At 46.0% G+C, this 23,796-nt stretch overlaps 1 protein-coding gene across 1 annotated transcript in view; it reads right to left on the bottom strand.

The window, feature by feature from the left end:
* The window catches only part of rptor (regulatory associated protein of MTOR, complex 1), a 151,395-nt gene that overhangs the window by 16,931 nt on the left and 110,668 nt on the right, over positions 1–23,796 (bottom strand). The window contains 9 exon segments of the mRNA XM_029121917.2: positions 1,602–1,703; positions 5,019–5,143; positions 6,072–6,186; positions 10,005–10,110; positions 15,241–15,351; positions 15,926–15,998; positions 16,000–16,119; positions 16,215–16,318; positions 22,262–22,380. Of these exon segments, the coding sequence (XP_028977750.2) occupies positions 1,602–1,703; positions 5,019–5,143; positions 6,072–6,186; positions 10,005–10,110; positions 15,241–15,351; positions 15,926–15,998; positions 16,000–16,119; positions 16,215–16,318; positions 22,262–22,380 (975 nt within the window).

Here is a 23,796-nt window from a genome sequence, read left to right as displayed (position 1 = left end):
AGGTGTTACGGGCAATGGTGGCAATGTGTGTGTGAATGTATATATAAAGTGTTGGCTTGTCGCTGCCAATAATGATCTCACATTGGCATCTGTTCATTTGATCTGTGCAACCTATATGAACGCCAGCTGGAGCCTTTCTGTCTCTCCCCCCCTCCGTCTGTCTGTATCTCTCTCCCTCTCTCCCCCTCCGTCTGTCTGTATCTCTCTCCCCCTCCACACGCATGTCTGTCTCTCTCTCCCTCCTCCTCCGTCTCTCTCCCCCCCCCTCCCCCTCCTTCTGACTCTCTCTCCTCTGTCCGTCCCACTCCCCCTCTGTCCGTCCCACTCCCCCTCTGTCCGTCCCACTCCCCCTCTGTCTCTCCCACTCCCTCTGTCTGTCTGTCTCTCTCCCCCTCCATCTTGCTCCCTCCCTCCCTCCCTCTCCCTCTCTCTCTCTCTCTCTCCCCCTCCCTCCCTCCCTCCCTCTCTCTCTCTCTCTCTCCCCCTCCCTCCATCCATCCCACACTGGCTGTATAGCCTGCAACCCACGCTTAGGAAAACCACAGTTTCTCCTTGACTAGGTACTTATCACTAACTTAAGGAGTCCACTAACATACTGTGTTATAAGCAGCTAACTGACATCCTGAGTTACATGTTAAGGTTACCCAGCACACCATACTATTACTGTAGAAAAACTGTCAGAGAACTAAGGTGATGACCTAAGCCATGTGCATACATTCCACAGCAGAAACAAAGACAGTGTGCTCTCCCAATAACAGTTGAATATGTCACTTCTTGGCATGTCTCGACAAAAGGGGACAACTGGGTTTAAGACAGACTAACACCCAGCTGGCAGTCTGCTGTACAGAAACACCCACCATCACTGTATGTAATCAGAGTTAGTCTCGTACCATTCTGGGGATTTTACTGGGAGCATGTTCTCAACCACGCCACATTTCACCTGTGTTGTTACACAACTTGTCATTTTTCACACCCGTTTTGTCCCACTTTCATCAACCAAAACCCCGGGGTTCCCCATCGTGGTCAAGTCCCACCCCCTCTAGCCCTGCATCGCCGTGGCCGACAAAGACAGCATCTGGTGAGGCTGCAGGAGGTGTGAAACACTAAGTCTCAGCATGTCATTATTTCTACGGTCCGGTGTCATTGCAATGATTGCTAGCGGATTTGGGAGAGTTGAAGTTTCCCAAACGAGTTGTTCCACGACAGTCACGTGGGTCAGCAGGTATGAGGGCACGCTGACTAAACCTGGGTAAGCTATGCAGGCACTGGAGTGCAATGAGACCAGGGAATCCCGGCTGATGATACCTCCCTGCTCCCTGGGCTCTGAAGGCCAATTTGCATCACCTACTGGGCTTCCCAACCAATTGTAGTGGGGTTGAATGGGTGAAATCATTACAAATGCACATGCCATGAATCAATGTAGGACTAAATGAATGCAGCTTGAGATTGCCCATTTCCTGGCCCTGGACATTCCACTCAACAAGTAGAGAAAGAAAAACAGACGAGGGAAACTATGAGGGGGTCATGGTGGTGGGGGGTGTGGGGTGAACTAGGGGAGTAAGTAGCGTGTTCTTTACTGTGGGCGCCGGAGGAGGGCTGACCTCGGGTGGTGGGGAGCATGTCTGACAGACCCTGCCATGCCGTCACCATCTCTGGGTTCCGCTGGTCTGCAAAGTTCTTCCAGATACGCAACGCCCCGTCATCTAAAGGATGGAGGGAGATGAGAAAGACAGGTAGGAGGGAGTGGAGGTAGAGAAAAGCAAGAGGATTAGGAAATAAAGGGGGAGGCCACAGACAAAAAGAAGAAAAACTAAAGAGCAAGAAACAACACAGACATTACCATACAATACAGCAATACTAGGCTAGAGGGAGCTAACAACCATCCTTACCCCCTTTGTGCTGTGAGTAACTAGTGAATTTACTGCTGTGGCTTCAAATAACACTTCCATTCCCTTTTCAATGACCTTACAGTTGTAACAAGAATGTCCCATCTAGTTCAGCCATCTATTTTCTGTTTCAGAGGATAAAAAATAAACTTGTTAATTAAAGGGATACATCACCTACTCCCCCAGAGCCAGATTAACTCCTGGATACCATTGTTATGTCTCGGGCATCCAGCGCAAACTAAGTGGTTTCACAAGCCCATGCTAACAAGCATAATGACTAGATACTAGCTGACAGCAGAGACTTCCAGCCAATGTGCTGGCACTGGGTAGTGACTCGATTGAAAACTGAACACAGAGAGATACAAATGGTATCCACAAATTAATTTGACTCTGGGGAAGTGGCGTCTTTAATAAAACCCTGAATTATCCCTTTAAATCTCGCTCTATTGATGACATTGTCATTATGTTGTCACTCATTCACACTCGTGCCTGTCGATTACCTGTGTTAATGGCGCAATGGCCTGTCAAACACACTCCACTAATGGTTTTGGGCTCAATGAAAAACACTGTCTGTTGCACCAATGATAAAACGTAACGCTTCGTCTGGGATTCAACACACCGTCTTGACACACGGAGCAGAGATATATCTCAGCAGAGCGATAACTTCATTTTAGTTAGTGTTGATGTTTTGTGCAATAGATTAAAGTAATGATTTAACACAGCTGACATTTTCACAAATTAGATGAAGTGAAAGCAACTTCCGTAACACTTCCGTAAGTGACATTATGTCTGGTCTCGCTAGGCATTCAAGGTATAAGCAGATAGGCATCTGGACGTTTAGGCATGGATTCAATCCAAAGAAGGGTTAGAGGCATCTCGATCTTTAAAGGCAACATTTAATGGAGTCGACATCTGCAGCATTTACCAGGATTGGTAATCTCTGCAAACCTCAGGATTGGTAATCTCTGCAAACCTCAGGATTGGTAATCTCTGCAAACCTCAGGATTGGTAATCTCTGCATACCTCAGGATTGGTAATCTCTGCATACCTCAGGATTGGTAATCTCTGCATACCTCAGGATTGGTAATCTCTGCATACCTCAGGATTGGTAATCTCTGCATACCTCAGGATTGGTAATCTCTGCATACCTCAGGATTGGTAATCTCTGCATACCTCAGGATTGGTAATCTCTGCAAACCTCAGGATTGGTAATCTCTGCAAACCTCAGGATTGGTAATCTCTGCAAACCTCAGGATTGGTAATCTCTGCAAACCTCAGGATTGGTAATCTCTGCAAACCTCAGGATTGGTAATCTCTGCAAACCTCAGGATTGGTAATCTCTGCAAACCTCAACTTTTATTTCTGACACGTTTAAACCACTTTGGGGCTGAATCCAGGTCTAAATGAGGTGGGTATCCTTCACATAATACTCATTTTGAATTCTGCAGGAGAATGTGACAACAATAGTAAATAATGAGAGTCTAGACAGTGCAGGGGACCTCTTGGTGGCTTGTTCCAGCCTTTAATATACATACATTAATGCCTGCGAATAGACCCAGTGTACAGTATATATGCAAATGAGCCACAGGTTTTCATAACTAATGTCTTTTAAGTGATTAGAACACTAATTATCTACAGGCAGAGGGCTGACAGAACACGACAGGAGCAGTCTGTCAATGTATACAAAATGGCAACCCATTCCATTTGTACCGCACAACTTATGACCAAAACCTTACCGCAGCACTGTGTCAGGTGAAATCCACTCTTTGAGAGGCACCTCTCTGAACAACAGATAGAGGACAAGGTCTTAGGTAGGCATGGCAACGTTTTAACAGTGCCATGCAAGTCTTTAACCTGACCTCGAAAAATCATCAGAGCTATGTAACACTATGTAATTGTGTTTCTCCTTCTAGTGGTCCACCCACCTCTTTCAATTCTACACGCTCACATTTAATACCATGATCTCCATCGCCCGTTCCACAAAGGAACCGCAAACTGAAACGAAGTTCAAGGTAGCGGTCACAGGGTTGTGGTTCTTTATTTTCCCTGAACTGATTGCAGGAAAATTGCACAAGGGAACGATCAAGGCTGGGTTCCAAAGCATGGAAGATAGAATTGAACCCATGGAAAGTATTTTGCTACAAAAAGGGACAAAAGAGTTGGGAGACCAGGACATAATGACTAATGACATGGGCGCCAGGTTATTTTTGTTAGTGCGATTATATAACTAGAACATAGATAGTTCTGTCATAGAAGATGACATAGCCTTATAAACCCTATTCATTTAATAGCCTACGATCTCTGCATGCCCAGGCCTTTTTACCATAAACATCACTATCTTGTAGCGTGGCACAGACACAACCAGTCATGACGTTTTCATATCATGATCAAACAATCAGGTAGGGAGACACTAAGGCTGGTTGTCCGCACGTGTTTGGACAATCATTTTAGTATCTGAAACTATAAGCTGTGACATCCACAATACTACAGATGGAAAAATACACTGGTTACAAGAAACCTAGATATGTAACGAAATCTGACAACTGATATTAGAACAACGCTTTACAATTTCACAAAATCACTTTACAGAGCATGACTAAGAAGCTGCAAAGCGTTTTAATGTAGCGCTGAGCTTATTATATTTCACAGGAGAAATAAAGCGAACAGGATGCCGATTAAAAACGAGGCCCTCCAACATTTTCATACAGATCCCTCCAACATTTTTGATACAGATATTTTCTTGCACAGAAAGCCCCAGAATTTTTCGCAATGGGGTGTGTCAGTGCATTTTGATGGAGATTAATTGGGGTAATTGTTCCTTTGTGTGAATAAACATGACGATGATGAATATGCATGAGTATCTGTGCGTTCCTGTCTGGGGATGTGAGTCAGGCATTTAAGGCTTATTAACACTTCAAGGTCCAGAAGGAAGGAGAACTCATTCATTCAACTCCAGATGATCATGACCTTGAGTTGAGGCAATTAATGTGTATTTGGTTTCTGCACACGGACTGGGCTGACATTGTCGGGTGGGTGCTGAAGTGATTTTCCTGTGTGTGCATGGTAACAGAGTGCATGTATGTTGCTGAGGCAATCCGGAGTGTGTGTGCGCATCGGTGGAGTGGTCCTAACCTGTGGCGGTAAGCAGTAAGGAGCAGTCATGTCCGTTGAGGTACTCCATTGCCGTGACGCGGGTGTATCGAGGGTTGCCGTTGTAGAAGTAGTCCAACCTCTCGCCCTTCTCCCAGTCCCAGAAACTACAAAAGACACAGACACACTCAGAGTCGGTTCCAGATCTTAGGGTCAAACCCTGTGGTGTATACCCCCTGACACCACACCAGATCCCCACGTACCCATTCAATGTGTTTTGCCAGCTTTCAACCACAGAAAAAAAAACACAGAAATGAACCCAATCAGCAGCGGTGTAGTAGCTATTCCAGTGTAGTAGCTATTCCAGTGTCGTCGCTATTCCAGTGTCGTCGCTATTCCAGTGTCGTCGCTATTCCAGTGTCGTCGCTATTCCAGTGTCCTCGCTATTCCAGTGTAGAAGCTATTCTAGTGTAGAAGCTATTCTAGTGTAGAAGCTATTCTAGTGTAGAAGCTATTCTAGTGTAGAAGCTATTCTAGTGTAGTAACTATTCCAGTGTTGTAACAATTCTAGTGTAGTAGCCATTCCAGTGTCGTAGCCATTCTAGTGTAGAAGCTATTCTAGTGTAGTAACTATTCAAGTGTCGTAACAATTCTAGTGTAGTAGCCATTCCAGTGTTGTAGCTATTCTAGTGTAGTAACGAACCCAGTGTAGTAACGAACCCAGTGTCGTAACGAACCCAGTGTCGTAACGAACCCAGTGTCGTAACTAACCCAGTGTCGTAACTAACCCAGTGTCGTAACTAACCCAGTGTCGTAACTAACCCAGTGTCGTAACTAACCCAGTGTCGTAACTAACCCAGTGTCGTAACTAACCCAGTGTCGTAACTAACCCAGTGTCGTAACTAACCCAGTGTCGTAACTAACCCAGTGTCGTAACTAACCCAGTGTCGTAACTAACCCAGTGTCGTAACTAACCCAGTGTCGTAACTAACCCAGTGTCGTAACTAATCCAGTGTCGTAACTAACCCAGTGTCGTAACTAATCCAGTGTACTGGTTATTTCAAAAGAGGTGTTTTGCACCTCCTGTAGCCTCACCAGATGCTGTCTTTGTCAGCCACTGCGATGCAGGGGTTGAAGGGGTGGAACTTGACCACGGAGGGAACTCCAGGGTTGCGGTTGATGAAGATCTGGTCGTCTAGACGAGTCACGCCTGCAGGGGAGAGTTGCCACAGAGCACTACTAGTCACATGGATGGATGTCAGTGTGGGAGGGTTATTGTATTTGGTGGCTTTAGCTACTGCAATTAGTACAATAGAGTACAAGACAACAGTGGACAAGAAAATAGAGGACAGGTCACAGTAGTATAGTAGACTACAGGTCAGTATAGGACAGTAGAGTACAGGACATTAGGGTACAGGACAGTAGAGTACAGGACAGTACAGGACAGTAGACTACAGGTCAGTTTAGGACATTAGGGTACAGGACAGTAGAGTACAGGACAGTAGACTACAGGTCAGTTTAGGACATTAGGGTACAGGACAGTAGAGTACAGGACAGTACAGGACATTAGGGTACAGGACAGTATAGGACAGTAGACTACAGGTCAGTTTAGGACATTAGGGTACAGGACAGTACAGGACAGTAGACTACAGGTCAGTTTAGGACATTAGGGTACAGGACAGTAGACTACAGGACAGTATAGGACATTAGGGTACAGGACAGTATAGGACATTAGGGTACAGGACAGTAGAGTACAGGACAGTATAGGACAGTAGACTACAGGTCAGTTTAGGACATTAGGGTACAGGACAGTACAGGACAGTAGACTACAGGTCAGTTTAGGACATTAGGGTACAGGACAGTAGACTACAGGACAGTATAGGACATTAGGGTACAGGACAGTATAGGACATTAGGGTACAGGACAGTAGAGTACAGGACAGTAGACTACAGGTCAGTACAGGACATTAGGGTACAGGACAGTAGAGTACAGGACAGTATAGGACAGTAGACTACAGGTCAGTTTATGACATTAGGGTACATGACAGTAGACTACAGGTCAGTACAGGACATTAGGGTACAGGACAGTATAGGACAGTAGACTACAGGTCAGTATAGGACATTAGGGTATAGGACAGTAGAGTACAGGACAGTAAAGTAAAGTAGAGTAAAGGACAGTAAAGTACAGGACAGTATAGGACAGTAGAGTGTAGGCCCATATAGTACAGCAGAATATAGGTCAGTGTGGTACAGTACATTGTCAAATAGTTCAATGACAGGACAAAACATGTTATTTAATATCATTGCTACGTTGCTATGACAACTGTTGCCTCGTGTCACATCGTCAAAGAATGTCCTTGGGCTATCGCTGTTTTTCAAGGTGTACGGTAAGGAATTTTCAGAGAAAAGTAATAATTAGAAGTCATGACAATAAAAATGCTTTCATTGTAGAGGCCTTGGCTGCTGCACTTTGTGATGGCAAGCTGAAAAGTTCTTAATTAGAAGCGGGGCATGTCAATGTTGTTTTCTATGCCACAAAATTCAATACTGCAAATGGGAAACCTTGTAAAATGTATTGTTGCTTTCAGCAAAGTCATCACTTATTTCATTACACACACACAGAGAAAAAACTGAGTTTAATCCATTTTTAAAAGGCTTTACAATGATTTCCCCAACTCCTCTATTTTCACTCTCCTTTTACGATGATTTCCCAACTCCTCTATTTCCATTCTCCTTTTACAATGACATCCCAACTCCTCTATATCCACTCTCCTTTTACAATGATTTCCCAACTCCTCTATATCCACTCTCCTTTTACAATGATATCCCAACTCCTCTATATCCACTATCCTTTTACGATGATTTCCCAACTCCTCTATATCCACTCTCCTTTTACAATGATTTCCCAACTCCTCTATATCCATTCTCCTTTTACGATGATTTCCCAACTCCTCTATATCCACTCTCCTTTTACAATGATTTCCCAACTCCTCTATATTCACTCTCCTTTTACAATGATTTCCCAACTCCTCTATATCCACTCTCCTTTTACGATGATTTCCCAACTCCTCTATATCCACTCTCCTTTTACAATGATTTCCCAACTCCTCTATATCCACTCTCCTTTTACAATGATTTCCCAACTCCTCTATATCCACTCTCCTTTTACAATGATATCCCAACTCCTCTATATCCACTCTCCTTTTACGATGATTTCCCAACTCCTCTATATCCACTCTCCTTTTACAATGATTTCCCAACTCCTCTATATTCACTCTCCTTTTACAATGATTTCCCAACTCCTCTATATCCACTCTCCTTTTACAATGATTTCCCAACTCCTCTATATTCACTCTCCTTTTACAATGATTTCCCAACTCCTCTATATCCACTCTCCTTTTACGATGATTTCCCAACTCCTCTATATCCACTCTCCTTTTACGATGATTTCCCAACTCCTCTATATTCACTCTCCTTTTACAATGATTTCCCAACTCCTCTATATCCACTCTCCTTTTACGATGATTTCCCAACTCCTCTATATTCACTCTCCTTTTACAATGATTTCCCAACTCCTCTATATCCACTCTCCTTTTACAATGATTTCCCAACTCCTCTATATCCACTCTCCTTTTACAATGATTTCCCAACTCCTCTATATCCACTCTCCTTTTACAATGATTTCCCAACTCCTCTATATTCACTCTCCTTTTCTCGCATCCCCACAACCTCCAGCCCTTTCTCACTCTTACTTCCTATCCTTTCAATTTCTCACACCTCATCTCTGCCTCTTTTGCCTCAGTCTCTACCTTCCGGTCCTCTCTCTCCACTGTCTGTCCATCTCCCCAGAGGCAGGAGACTGAATGAGGGCAGCCCTGCTTGTTCAGCCTCTCAACTCCACAGGCTGGTAGAGAGGGATGATTAAAAGGGGAGAGGGAGATATGTGCGTGCATGTGCCTCAGCTCTGACGCCAATGGAATTGTGTGTGTGTGTGTGTGTGTCTACAGTGACGTGGGTGTGTTAGCCATTCTGTTTGAGCAAGCTGACTTCACAGGGGGGGCGTTGGGAGCTGCACTGCAGCCTGGGGTCTTTAATGTGTGTGTGTGTGACAGAGGGAGGAGAGAGTACTATGCCTTGCGTTGGGGGTGGGGGTTGGGGGGGGTGTTCCCCATTGATCCTTTCTCCCTTTAGTCGTAATTTCAACTGCCTTATTTGGAACACGGGCTGGTCAAAGTCTACACAATCCTATCACAGTCGTCACAATGCCAGCATTCACAGAAAAAAAAGACATTTTCCATTCAACCTATTTATATGTTGTTCATCTATTGTATAATAAACATTGCCTGCTTCCACAACCTGGAATGAACAACAAGAGATTTTATAATGAATCTACTGGCATTAAATTATTTTAAATCTATAATAACATTTAAGATGGATAATGAGATGTACATGTTTCAACCCTCAACATAACCTATACCTTCCACAATTTATGTATTATTGGGAACTGTGGTAATATGTGTTTTTATGTTGTTATTGTGTCATTTCTCTGTGCTACTATATTTGGCCAGGGCCCTCTTGGAAAAGAGATTTTTCATCTCAATGAGGCTTAAATAAAGGTTACATAAATAATACAAATAATGTCATTCTAAATTATTCCGTATTAATATAGAGTATAGGCATGGGTGAACAAGGCAGTTGCCAGCTGGAACTGTACAAATGGTGGACATGACACATAGGGGGAGCTGATCTCCTGTACATTCACTGGGCAGTAGTTGAACATTTTAGATACAACTGGAAATGAGAAAGTAGGGCTCCTCCACCCAAATCCCAATTGAAACCCAATCAGCAGCGATTCCAACAAGTCAAAATTATGTTGTTTGAAGACACACAGTAAATACTTCTTTTTATATGCATTTATTTTGATGTTTTTCTATCATTTGTAATGTGTTCCTTTAAAAAAAAAAAAAAAAAAAAAAAAAAAAGGAACCACGTAAAAGTAGCTAGAAATCATTGTAGGGGCGTGTCTCACCTCTTTGTGTGATGAGTTGGCTCTGCCTTCGTACCCGGGTGTTCCTCAGGAACCTCCACTCCCTCTCCTTCCTCACCTGACTCTCCACATCATGCTCCTCTGGAATCTAGACACAGGGAGGACCAGGGAGAAGAGGAAGAGAGGAAGGAAAAAGAGAAGAAGGGGAGAAAGAAAGCAAGAGGAAGGAGAGAGTGGTTTAATAGTGGTTTAATTATTTTGATTGTGTAGGGCAGAAATAGGTCAGAGTCGACAGTGATTACGGAGCTATGACAGGGAGCTACTGATGCACTTCCATACCCCATCTCTCTCCTCTCGGTATTCCCCTATCATTAGAGTTGCCAAATCCCAGTAATACTGCCAACATTCAACGGTACGTGAGAAATACCGGTTGGACGGCCCCTGCGGCTTCAATTATTCTGATCATTATTTTCTATTCTATTCTTTTTTTTTTGGAAAACCGGTGATTTCTAGCGTGGGTGTGTATAGTAGCACCCATTAGGAGTATGGACAGGGCCAGCGATGTTCAGAGGGTGACAGTAATGAGCTGTGATGGAGAAATACTACCCAAGTCCAAAATAATACCCTGCCCCCCCCACTCGGCGCCCTGTGTCAGACCGGGGCCCGCGGGGCTCTGTGGAAGGGAGCGGAGCGGCGTTTGGGACAAACTGCTGTTAGGAACGTGTGGATGCATGCGGTCGGTTGATCACCTGCGAGCGCTGACATCACACAGGGATGGGGGTTGGGGGGAGGAAGGCAACGGGGAGGGAGATGTGGTGAAGGGGAGGAGGGATGAGAGGGAGGGGGATGTGGTGAAGGGGAGGAGGGATGAGAGGGATGAGAGGGAGGGGGATGTGGTGAAGGGGAGGAGGGATGAGAGGGATGAGAGGGAGGGGGATGTGGTGAAGGGGAGGAGGGATGAGAGGGATGAGAGGGAGGGGGATGTGGTGAAGGGGAGGAGGGATGAGAGGGATGAGAGGGAGGGGGATGTGGTGAAGGGGAGGAGGGATGAGAGGGATGAGAGGGAGGGGGATGTGGTAAAGGGGAGGAGGGATGAGAGGGATGAGAGGGAGGGGGATGTGGTGAAGTGGAGGAGGGATGAGAGGGAGGGAGATGTGGTGAAGGGGAGGAGGGATGAGAGGGATGAGAGGGAGGGGGATGTGGTGAAGGGGAGGAGGGATGAGAGGGAGGGGGATGTGGTGAAGGGGAGGAGGGATGAGAGGGAGGGGGATGTGGTGAAGGGGAGGAGGGATTAGAGGGATGAGAGGGAGGGGGATGTGGTGAAGGGGAGGAGGGATGAGAGGGAGGGGGATGTGGTGAAGTGGAGGAGGGATGAGAGGGAGGGGGATGTGGTGAAGGGGAGGAGGGATGAGAGGAAGGGGGATGTGGTGAAGGGGAGGAGGGATGAGAGGGAGGGGGATGTGGTGAAGTGGAGGAGGGATGAGAGGGAGGGAGATGTGGTGAAGGGGAGGAGGGATGAGAGGGATGAGAGGGAGGGGGATGTGGTGAAGGGGAGGAGGGATGAGAGGGATGAGAGGGAGGGGGATGTGGTGAAGGGGAGGAGGGATGAGAGGGATGAGTGGGAGGGGGATGTGGTGAAGGGGAGGAGGGATGAGAGGGAGGGGGATGTGGTGAAGGAGAGGAGGGATGAGAGGGATGAGAGGGAGGGGGAAGTAGTAAAGGATGCGAGGAAACGGCGTGTAGGCATTGTAGAAGTGTATGAATGCATGCTTGTTATGTTTAGATTACCACAGAAGATCTGCTCATCCGTACACAGGAAGTCGCGTTTAGTCAAAGGACAAAAGTCATCAACCAATGGGCTTACAGTACTGTGTTGTGGATTCTGGACTGCAATGTCTATAAAGATGGAGTTTGTAATACAGAGTAAGATCGAGTCTGTAACATCATGAACAATAGACAACCAGCAATAAATTATTGAATTACTCTCCCTTGACGACCGGGTACAGGATCATTATTTCACCACAGTACAAACGGCTGATTTCTAACAGATGGCTGGTTTCTAATAGAGGGCTGGTTTCTAACAGCGTTGAAGTCAGTGGCTGCATTATGAGGAACCCAAAGCCTTTTCTGCCTCAGTCAGGCATGATGAGTGTGTGTGTGTGTGTGTGTGTGTGTGTGTAGAAAGAGGCTGTCATAACACTGTGTGTCAGCTAGGTGTTTTACAACTTCTTAATGTCGGGGAACCCAAAATATTCAGCCCCTAGGTGAGGACTACCAGTATTTTTGTGAGGCGCCAATCATTTCCCACGGAGCCACAATGCTGCTTTACTGCTCAGCAGTGACTTAGGTTATTCTGCTATTCCACAAATCTTGCCGTGAGAGAAAATGTTGCGGTTTTAAAGCAAATATCCTTCTATTTAACACACTTTTAATGGCTTATGTGTTCAGGGCTTGATAATAACGATGGCCCAGGGCCAGTAAAAAGAAACGCCGGGACAGTTGAACTAGCAACTCACTGTCCCATCGAGCCAGTGCAAAAACTTTTTTTTTATGTTAAAATTTGCGTTATAAACTCAACATCCTGCAGTTGTTTTGCAGCTCTTGGCACGCACCATTGGCCAATCAAGAGTTGAGTTGAGTTGTGACGAGTGATTGTCAAATGTTATTTCTCTAATCTCAATACATTATTTTTAACAACTGGCAGGAGACACTGTAAGTGAAGATGGCAGCAAAGGATAATTATGAGCTCATACGGAAGCGCAACTTTTTACCTCAGTGGAAAAAATTATTTACCTGGGTCGACTGATGGAACTCAAATGCACTGTGTGGTCTGTCTTACGTTCCAGGCTAAAGCAGACAAAAGTGGGCCTTTTTACGCAGGCACCGACAACTTTCAAAAACAATCCCTGACCAGCCATGCTAATAGCAGACAGCACCTTGTTGTCTACATGACAGCTAAGCGGCTGGCTGACAATCCATCTTCCGGGGCCTTGACCGCGCTGGTCAGGAATTTAAATGCAAATGCCCATCGTGTCATTGCACGACTTATAACAACGGCATATCAAGTAACTAAGACGGACCAGCTGTTTGTCTCATTCCCATGGGCTGTTGAACTTCAGCAGAAGAATGGTGTCGACCTGGGTAGTTTGTATCACACTGATGTGGTCGCATCAAAGGCAAGTAGCTATAGCGACGTCTATTGATAATTTTTTGGGACGGTCAGATAATGGTTGAAAACGTTTCTTCACCGCGGTGTGTTTTGACAGTCAATGTTATGCCATTCAAACATTTTTAAGGATTAGACTATGCCATTTTACAATTCTAGAAAGGTTTTATTTTGCGATTTAATAACGGAGGTGGATGATTAAGGCTGAATGTTTTCTGACGGAAAGTATTATATTTTTTATTGAGCGAGGATACAGGGCCACGAAGAGAATCAAAACCGATTGGAGGAGCAGCCTGTCTGTAGAAATGATATGGAAACTATCATATATTAGCAGTGAAGGACCAGAGGTTTTACAGCTTTAGCCAGATAGAGCTGTGCACAGATGTTTGTCAGCAGGAGAGAGAGAGCATGTCATGTTTAAGGTCTGTTATTTTGTGTTTTAAAAGTAAATTGCTTTGTTGACCATTACCTTTTTATAAACAAAATGTAATGTGTTTTTAAATGTGATACTTAAAAAAAAAAAAAAATGCATTTATTTATTTTTTTTATATCCAGGACGTATGTAATAAATGATTAAACATGTTAACAGAATAACATGACTTTTAAGTCTTTGGTTTTGTAGTAACACTGATAAATTACAACTTTTGGAGGGAGACTGAAACATTTTGGAGGGGACAGTAAAAATAGTCTTGGGGCCAATAAGTTTCAAACTTGGCCCGCTGGAGCCAGTGGCAAAAAAGTTTAACATTGAGCCCTGGTGTTCATGTGCTATTTTTCCAGGGCCATTTGTAAACTAAGGCCACTAAGTATGTTATGGTCGGGGGCAGGACGCAATAAATAAATACGTTTGAGGTTACACCCCCAGGACAGCTACCCTGGGTGCCCGTCAGTAATAAGGCCCTGACTCCACACAGGACAGCCTGTGTGGAGACATTAGACTGGCCCTTATGGGGACAATGCAGGCATTCTCACTGTATTACTGCAGAGTGCATAGCTGACCCATCCTTCACTTCCTGATTCTCACCGCGCTTAGTATCGCTCCTTCATCGCTCCTCCTCCGTCTCGTCTCACCCTTGTGTCCCTCATCTCCTCAGTCTCGTCTCACCCTTGTGTCACTCATCTCCTCAGTCTCATCTCACCCTAACATCATAATTCGCCTTATCTTAGACCAGTATCATTCCTCGTCTCCTTTTCGTTCCGTCTCCCTTCTGTTTCTAGGTTTTTTTTTATGAGTCACTTTCTCCTTTGCTCCTACATGCAGTCCATCTCCATCCTTTTATCTATACATCTTGATCCCTTCTTCCTGACCATAGTCAGTTTGGCAGTCAGCCGACCTTGGAAAGAGGAGCTGACAGTTTATTTTTCTCTTTCAGAGTGGATGGAGAGATGAAGGAGGTGTGGATGAAGTGGTTCTGGGGGGAGCCGCCCCACATAATTGCACTTCCAAGGCGAGAGTGTGTGTCTCTGTGTGTGATGTGTGTGTTATGTGATGTGTGTGTTATGTGATGTGTGTGTGGTGTGTGATGTGTGTTTGGTGTGTGATGTGTGTGGGATATGTGTGTGTCTGTGGGTGGTGTGTGTCTGTGTGGGTGGGTATGTGATGTATTTGGTGTGTGTGTGTCTGTGTTTGGTGTGTGTGTGTGTTTGGTGTGTGTGTGTGCCTGTGTTTGGTGTGTGTGTGTGTGTGTGTGTTTGGTGTGTGTGTGATGTATTTGGTGTGTGTGTGTCTGTGTGTGATGTATTTGGTGTGTGTGTGTGTCTGTGTTTGGTGTGTGTGTGATGTATTTGGTGTGTGTGTGTGTGTGTCTGTGTGTGATGTATTTGGTGTGTGTGTGTGTCTGTGTTTGGTGTGTGTGTGTGATGTATTTGGTGTGTGTGTGTGTCTGTGTGTGATGTATTTGGTGTGTGTGTGTGTGTCTGTGTTTGGTGTGTGTGTGTGTGATGTGTCTGTGTGTGGTGTGTGTGGGAGATGGCTATGCACATGACTCAGCTGCTTCCTCTGACCATCAAAGGAAGGTCAGTTGTTATGTTCTAAAGACTTACCTTGAACAGGGTGTGTGTGTGTGAAAGAGGGAGCAGAGAGAGAGGAAGAGAGAAGGGGGGGCAGCATACCTTCATAACAGGCTGTGCAAAGTATTTAGCGCTCCAGTCACAGAGCCCCGTTGACAGGTTGGCATTCATGTAGGCCTTGTGACCTCCTGGGTCGTCAGCATCATCACCCGCCTTAGACACACAGATAGAGACAGAGACAGTTAAAATAGAGACACACAGATAGAGACAGAGACAGTTAAAATAGAGACACACAGATAGAGACAGAGACAGTTAAAATAGAGACACACAGATAGAGACAGAGACAGTTAAAATAGAGACACACAGATAGAGACAGAGACAGTTAAAATAGAGACACACAGATAGAGACAGAGACAGTTAAAATAGAGACACACAGATAGAGACAGAGACAGTTAAAATAGAGACACACAGATAGAGACAGAGACAGTTAAAATAGAGACACACAGATAGAGACAGATACAGTTAAAATAAAGAGACACATATAGAGACAGATACAGTTAAAATAGAGACACACATACAGAGACAGCTAAAAGAGAGACCCATATAGACAGAGACAGGTAAAATAGAGACACATATCGAGACAGATACAGTCAAGATAAACATACAAACACATATTTGCTGCAAAGAATCATACCAACACTCCCACTGATTAGAATATATGACCAGTAAATTACACAAGCCTTATTTAAGCACTACAGTCAGTCAGTTGGGGGGGCCAGTACCACACCTGTTCTGAGCCAGAGGGGCCCTTGTCGAACATCTTTCTCGTCCGGGGGAACTGGTGGGAGTGGGGCGCCTGGCCGCCCAGCGTGGGGGTGTAGGGGGGGGCGCGCTGGCGGCTGCTCTCCCCCACGGACTGGGGGCTTGGGCACCTCGTTGGTCAGACTGGAGCTGCTGGCGCTGGGCATGGGGGGAGAACCGCTGGGGGGGAAGGGAGAGAGGAGGTGAGTGGAGGTGAGAGCGCAGTCGGGGGGAAAGTAAAACGGGTGCGAGGAGGTGCCCTGGGTCCCACTCACCCTGCCTGGTGGATGTGCGTGCCCTTGCTGGTGGGGCTGGCGGGCGCTGACTGGGTGAGGGATCCCGAGTCCAGGATCCTCTGGGGCCGAGCATTCATCGTGGCCTGGGGGGACAAAGACAGAGAGAGGGCCTGAGAGACCGGAAAGACGGAGGGGACACGAAGGAAGAAGAGACAGAGCGGAAGAGAGAGAGATCAGTGATGCAGATTAATTAGCATATACAGCCGAGAACTTTCAAAATATGAAACATCTGGGGGCACAGTGGTCATTTCAGTCAGGTAATACGATACACAGCGCCAAACAAATAACGCCAACTATGAACACCAAGCACACTTGAATTGCAGTGGGCTGTGATGTTTCCAACTCGGAGTGAACCTGCAAACAACAAGGTGTAGTTATGGAAGAAATCAATATGCCAGATTGCTGCCGCGCTTTTATTGTGAAGCATCATTTTATATTGGCCTTTCACAAGTGATCTATACAAGACTAACAAAAGCCAGACACCCCGACGTTCCCATCAATAACAGAATCAACGGCGGTATATTCACTGTAAAACAATTCACCAGAGAAGAGTAAAACTCAATAAGAGTGGCGAGTCGAGGCAAAGCTGACGAATAACAACAGAGCTGTTTACAAAAGCAAGTGCAGAGAGGAGTCGACGTCGTGCTTTTGGAAATCCAGTTACAGCTCAAACAAAGACGCATCCAGCAGCTGTAACCTGCTTTGATTGGATTTCTATGCTAATTTACCAATAGACGTGTGTGTTGTGTGTGTTTTGGCTTTAGATTGTGTTACTACAATTACATGTGGTGTGTGTTGTGGCTGCATTAATTACTAGCGTTGGCAGTTGAACATTAAATTAAAAGTGTCTGAAATATGAGAAATACCCAGAACCTACGGTTATTACGAAGTTGGGCTAATCCGAGAGGCTTATGTTGTTAATTAGAAGGCAATATGAAGTCATTATGACAACACAACAATGGCACAACAAACAACTGTGTTTCTGGGAAGGAAATGAGATGCATGCTACAACTTAACACACAACCTCAGAGAAAACCCATCGGCGCTTCCCCACTAAAAACCCACCGACAAAAACCCACACTGTTGAGTTGCGAGAAGAACTTCTTAAACGATAAAACCGAGACGCTCATAGTAATAGATAATGGCAATATCTTTAATTTCTTTGTAGAGGCGTGGGTGGGGGTTATCAGTGTTAAACAGTCACAGGAAAATGTAGAAAGTGAAGAAGTTAAAGCATGAGAAAATGGAGGGAAAAAAACATCCATGAAAAATAGAGACAAAATGAGGATTATTTTATGGAAGCCAAGCTTGTCGCTGCCTCTGTAGACATGTCTCCGGACTATGTGGAATGTATGATTGCACAGTAACTGTACACTGTTTGTGCTTGTTGCCAGTCGGTGTATTACATCACCAAATTAGAAACAGAATTATTGCTGCCCCCTAAAGAAGTGTCGCCTTGACGACAAAAGCCAAACATGTCATAGCTGCTGGGAGATTGTGTCCAAAAGGTATAAAGTGCTTGGCTCAAACTGGTGTCTTCTGTCCTGTTGCATTGTTTCCCCACAGATAGCGCCTCCTGTTCCCCGCAAATGACGCCTCCTGTTTCCCCACAGATAGCACCTCCTGTTCCCCGCAAATGACGCCTCCTGTTTCCCCACAGATAGCGCCTCCTGTTCCCCACAGATAGCGCCTCCTGTTCCCCACAGATAGCGCCTCCTGTTTCCCCACAGATAGCGCCTCCTGTTTCCCCACAGATAGCGCCTCCTGTTTCCCCACAGATAGCGCCTCCTGTTTCCCCACAGATAGCGCCTCCTGTTTCCCCACAGATAGCGCCTCCTGTTTCCCCACAGATAGCGCCTCCTGTTTCCCCACAGATAGCGCCTCCTGTTCCCCCACAGATAGCGCCTCCTGTTCCCCCACAGATAGCGCCTCCTGTTCCCCCACAGATAGCGCCTCCTGTTCCCCCACAGATAATGCCTCCTGTTTCCCCACAGATAACGGCTCCTGTTTCCCCAAAGATAACACTTCAAGCCGTATCGTATGCAGAACACAACATACAGTTGTTGAGTAACTGCACGGCATGGACTTCTTCGCCAGAACAGGACTCGTTCTGTCTCTGCCACATGTGCACTTAACAGAGACTCTAGCAAAGAGCTGTGGAACGTCCTGACTTATTCAGCAGGTCCAAAAGCCAAGCAAACACAGTACAGCAGAAAAGGCACTGGGAACATGGATATAATGTGTGTCATGTTAAGACCCAGTGGGCCGGGAGACATGAAACCCCACATCTACTGGAGAACAGGACACTTAACAAAAACACCCTATGTCCTACACTACTTTAGCCCACGCAGCGCTCAGAATACTGCACTACGTAGGGCGCCAGTTGGAACACAGCCGGTCAGCGTCACTACGTATTGGAGGGTGTTTCATTATTCAAAGGTGGATCTAAATGTTCTGCTGGCATTCACAAGTAGAGAATGACTCCCTGGTGAAGGATAATGGCCTGGATAAGCTTGCAAACCGAGCTGTGACTGGATGAAAGGGGTGTGGTCTGATTGGATTAGCGAGGTCTCAGGGGAGGGGATTGTGGAACACCCTCATTCATCTCCACCCTCATTCATCCAGATCCTCATTCATCCCCATCCTCATTCATCCAAGACCCAAATTCATGCAGATCCTCATTCATTCCCATCCTCATTCATCTAAGTCCCTCATTCATCCAAGACCCTCATTCACCCCCGCCCTCATTCAGCCCCATCCTCACTCACCCAGACCCTCATTCATCCAGATCCTCATTCATCCAGATCCTCATTCATCCAAGACCCTCATTCATCCCCATCCACATTCATCCAAGTCCCTCATTCATCCAAGTCCCTCATTCATCCAAGTCCCTCATTCATCCAAGTCCCTCATTCATCCCCATCCTCATTCATCCAAGTCCCTCATTCATCCAAGTCCCTCATTCATCCCCACCCTCATTCATCTCCATCCTCATTCATCTAAGTCCTTCATTCATCCAGATCCTCATTCATCCCCGCCCTAATTCATCCACACCCTCATTTACCCCCGCCCTCATTCAGCCCCACCCTCACTCACCCAGACCCTCACTCAGCCAAAACCCTCACTCAGCCAAGACCCTCACCTAGCCAAGACCCTCATTCAGCCAAGACCCTCATTCAGCCAAGACCCTCATTCTTCCCCACCCTCATTCATCCAAGACCCTCATTCATCCAAGACCCTCATTCATCCCCACCTTCATTTATCCAAACCCTCATTCATCCCCGCCCTCATTCATCCCCGCCCTCATTCATTCCGCCCTCATTCATCCCCGCCCATTCCAAGGACTGATGTCTAAAGTGAATGAGAAAAACAACGGCTAGAATGCAAATTGTACTTCAATCTTAATCCTGTTATTACAAACTATGGACCACATACTCTGAAAGAACCAATTTACTTTAGGCTTAAACCTCCTTGGGAGTTAAAAACTAAATGGTAATGAGGAGAAAAAAAAGCTGCACCAAGGCTTCAACGTTTCCATCCTCTTTGGCACCCATGAACTAGGCATTAAAAAACCCTAATTAAAAAAGAATTGGATTCACTCAGTTGATACCTAAACCAACGAGCCTGTTTCTCGGCTTGTCAAGGTGAACTGGTCGAGAGCTCTAGGTTTAACAGATGTGGGTCGCACATAAGTACTGCACCCTCCAGTTGATGGCATGACGCAGGGATTACCAGCACTGGCACTTGTTTTTTAACAGAATTTTATGGACGTGTGTGAGTGTGTGTAGGCGCGAGTTCATCCCTTTGAAGTGTTCCTCGGGCTAAAGAGTGTGTGGACTACGTGAGCAGAGTGATGGAGAAACGCTGCTTTGATGGGAGAGTTAAAACACTGGGGAGCAATGGGTTTTCCCAACCACTTCATCCCTGAAAATGTAAATTTTTTATTGTATTTTTTAGGTGGGAAAAGGTTGATTGCCTCACAAGCGTATTCTCCATCTTGTTGTATGTTTAATCAGATAGAACTTTGAATTGAATGGCACATTTTGGTTGAAAGCTATAAGTTTCTTGAGCATTTTTTTTGCTCATCTTCACCAAAGGGGAAAATAATTGTGGAAAGCACTGCCGTAATAAATCTATTGCTGCTCATATACACAAATCTACTGCTGCTCATATACACAAATCTACTGCTGTTCAAATACACAAGTCTACTGCCGTCTCATATATTCCAGTCTACTGCCGTCTCATATATTCCAGTCTACTGCCGTCTCATATATTTCCAGTCTACTGCCGTCCTCATATATTCCAGTCTACTGCCGCCTCATATATTCCAGTCTACTGCCGCCTCATATATTCCAGTCTACTGCCGCCTCATATATTCCAGTCTACTGCCGCCTCATATATTCCAGTCTACTGCCGCCTCATATATTCCAGTCTACTGCCGCCTCATATATTCCAGTCTACTGCCGCCTCATATATTCCAGTCTACTGCCGCCTCATATATTCCAGTCTACTGCCGCCTCATATATTCCAGTCTACTGCCGCCTCATATATTCCAGTCTACTGCCGCCTCATATATTCCAGTCTACTGCCGCCTCATATATTCCAGGTCTACTGCCGCCTCATATATCCCAGTCTACTGCCGCCTCATATATCCCAGTCTACTGCCGCCTCATATATCCCAGTCTACTGCCGCCTCATATATTCCAGTCTACTGCCGTCTCATATATTCCAGTCTACTGCCGCCTCATATATTCCAGTCTACTGCCGCCTCATATATTCCAGTCTACTGCCGCCTCATATATTCCAGTCTACTGCCGCCTCATATATTCCAGTCTACTGCCGCCTCATATATCCCAGTCTACTGCCGCCTCATATATCCCAGTCTACTGCCGCCTCATATATCCCAGTCTACTGCCGCCTCATATATTCCAGTCTACTGCCGTCTCATATATTCCAGTCTACTGCCGCCTCATATATTCCAGTCTACTGCCGTCTCATATATTCCAGTCTACTGCCGTCTCATAAACTAGTCTACTACCGTCTCAAACATGGAGCATATTGCTTCTCAAATACTAGAGTATAGCAGTCTCTCATACTAGAGTCTCGTATTACAGACAATTGCAGTGTCTCAGATTACAGACAATTGCAGAGGTTTTACATCAGTTGGCCATACATTTAAATCTATTCCAATTGCTCCTTAGGTAATAACCTTTTAAAACATGGTTGCTTATCTATTAGCCCATTGCAATGTAGTGTTGCAGCGTCCTAAGTACTATGTCATGCTGTTATGCCAGGTCTCCGGGGTGGAGCCCTACAACTGAGATGAACGGCACCTGGGGTTTCAGCATGAGATATAGAATGGGACCGGTCCGTCTAGCGGTCCAGTACCAGTTATTAAACCTTACGGCTGGCATCACATCTCTGCACTGGCCTCGGGGGAGCCGTTTCGCCTTAATTGCATTTGCACAGGAGTAACGGTCCCAGGGTAGGGAAAACGTGAGGGAAGTGTTGTGGAATCACACAACCTTTTCAGAGCATAAAATGCGAGTACACTAAGCAGACATGGATCCAGTCACCAGAGAGGGAGCGGTGAAGGAGTGTGTGTTCAGTACCTTGTATGCACGATGGAGCGTGTGTTCAGTACCTTGTATGCACGATGGAGCGTGTGTTCAGTACCTTGTATGCACGATGGAGCGTGTGTTCAGTACCTTGTATGCACGATGGAGCGTGTGTTCAGTACCTTGTATGCATGATGGAGCGTGTGTTCAGTACCTTGTATGCATGATGGAGCGTGTGTTCAGTAACTTGTATGCATGATGGAGCGTGTGTTCAGTACCTTGTATGCATGATGGAGCGTGTGTTCAGTACCTTGTATGCATGATGGAGCGTGTTCAGTACCTTGTATGCATGATGGAGCGTGTGTTCAGTAACTTGTATGCATGATGGAGCGTGTGTTCAGTACCTTGTATGCATGATGGAGCGTGTGTTCAGTAACTTGTATGCATGATGGAGCGTGTGTTCAGTACCTTGTATGCAATGCTGTTGAGGACCTTCATAGCCAGGTCAGAGACTTCTGGGAACGGGTCAGCCGCCAGGTGGAGAAGGACCCTCCAGATCTGTGTGTAAACGCTGTTGAATGACACTCCTGTGACACACACACACACACACACACAAAGCATTACTTACCAACTTGAATGAGGCATGAGCTAACTCAGAGATCACACCGGACCACTGAAACAACTCATCGTAACTGTGTTGGCAAATGAAAATGCTTATGGTTTGTTTTCTAAAAACCATCCTGTCCACACTTACCGGTCACAGTGTTATATCCCCACAAAGTCATCCGCTAACAGGATGGAGCCAAAATGGCCTTGTCAGATGCGGTAACTCATTAACCAACACACACAATAAAGGCAGCTGGCCTATTCTTCTCTCCATCACAGATTGAAAGAGAAACTCGAATGCCAACTCTCATCATTATCCGGAATATGAATGAGAGTGTACTCAGCGATTGTCTTTTCCATCTACCAAGGGCGACAGGTCTCTTTGTGTGTGTGTGTGTGTGTGTGAGAGGGAAAGTGTGCATGTCTTTGCTGTTCGCTCTTGCCTTGAGTATTCCCTCCCTCCATCTCCTGTTCTTCACTTTTGGTTTCCTATCCTCTTTGAGGTTTTGTTTATTTCTCGGTTTTCCTTCTCTCCGCAGTGTTACTCCTCATTCCGAGCCGTCACTCAACCAGACGGGAGCTCGGCAGAGCCGCGTTCGGGAGACGGTCGCTCGCTGCGGCTGGGCCGCGAAACAGTTGGCACCGGCGCTGTCAACATTCATTAGTTTTGCTCCGGGCCGAAACCTGCCTGTCTCCTCTCTCTCTGTGTGTTAGGAGTGGCCCCTGATCTTCTGGTCCATTTGCTATGGCACACTGACTGTCACTTGGCAATGAACAACCTCTGTCTCTCTTCCCCAAGCTGTTTGCCCTATTTGCTCTCTCTGTCACACACACACACACACCTTATCCCTCTCTTTCTGTCTGATCATATTTCTCTGGTTTCCCTGTCATGTCAGTGGAGACATCTGTTAATGCCACTCATTATGCAACTCTCTCATTGTCGCTCTCCTTTCCTCTCCCTTCTCATTCCTCCCTCCCTCCCTCCCGACCCCCCCCCCACCCCGTCACCCCCCTTTCTGGATCCCCCCCTCTCTCTTCATCTGCCCACCCCTTCTTTCGTATCCAAGGAGCTTCTCAGCTCCAGTCTCCAGGGACGGCCCACTGTCTTCTCCCCACACACTCCATCCCACCTCTCATCGTCCCTCCGTTCCACAAGCACTTTACACTTTTAGCGCTAGTTTAAGGAAGGAGAAGAGTCGCTGTTGAGAGTCACTTCATGCCGGGAGGCAGCTGTCTAAGAGAGGACACCAAGTGACCTTTAACCCCCTAATGCTGGGGTGAGGGGACATGTGACAGGACGTGAGGCAGGCTAGGAAACACCACTGAAGTGTGTTTTGTAGAGACTGCCTGTGGAAATGTGGAGGCACATGTACCAGCCACAGCAGAAACCCTGGTTA

Source organism: Esox lucius, chromosome 9, assembly GCF_011004845.1.
Source record: "Esox lucius isolate fEsoLuc1 chromosome 9, fEsoLuc1.pri, whole genome shotgun sequence".
Lineage (NCBI taxonomy): Eukaryota > Metazoa > Chordata > Actinopteri > Esociformes > Esocidae > Esox > Esox lucius.
This window is presented reverse-complemented; position numbering and strand designations above follow the sequence as displayed.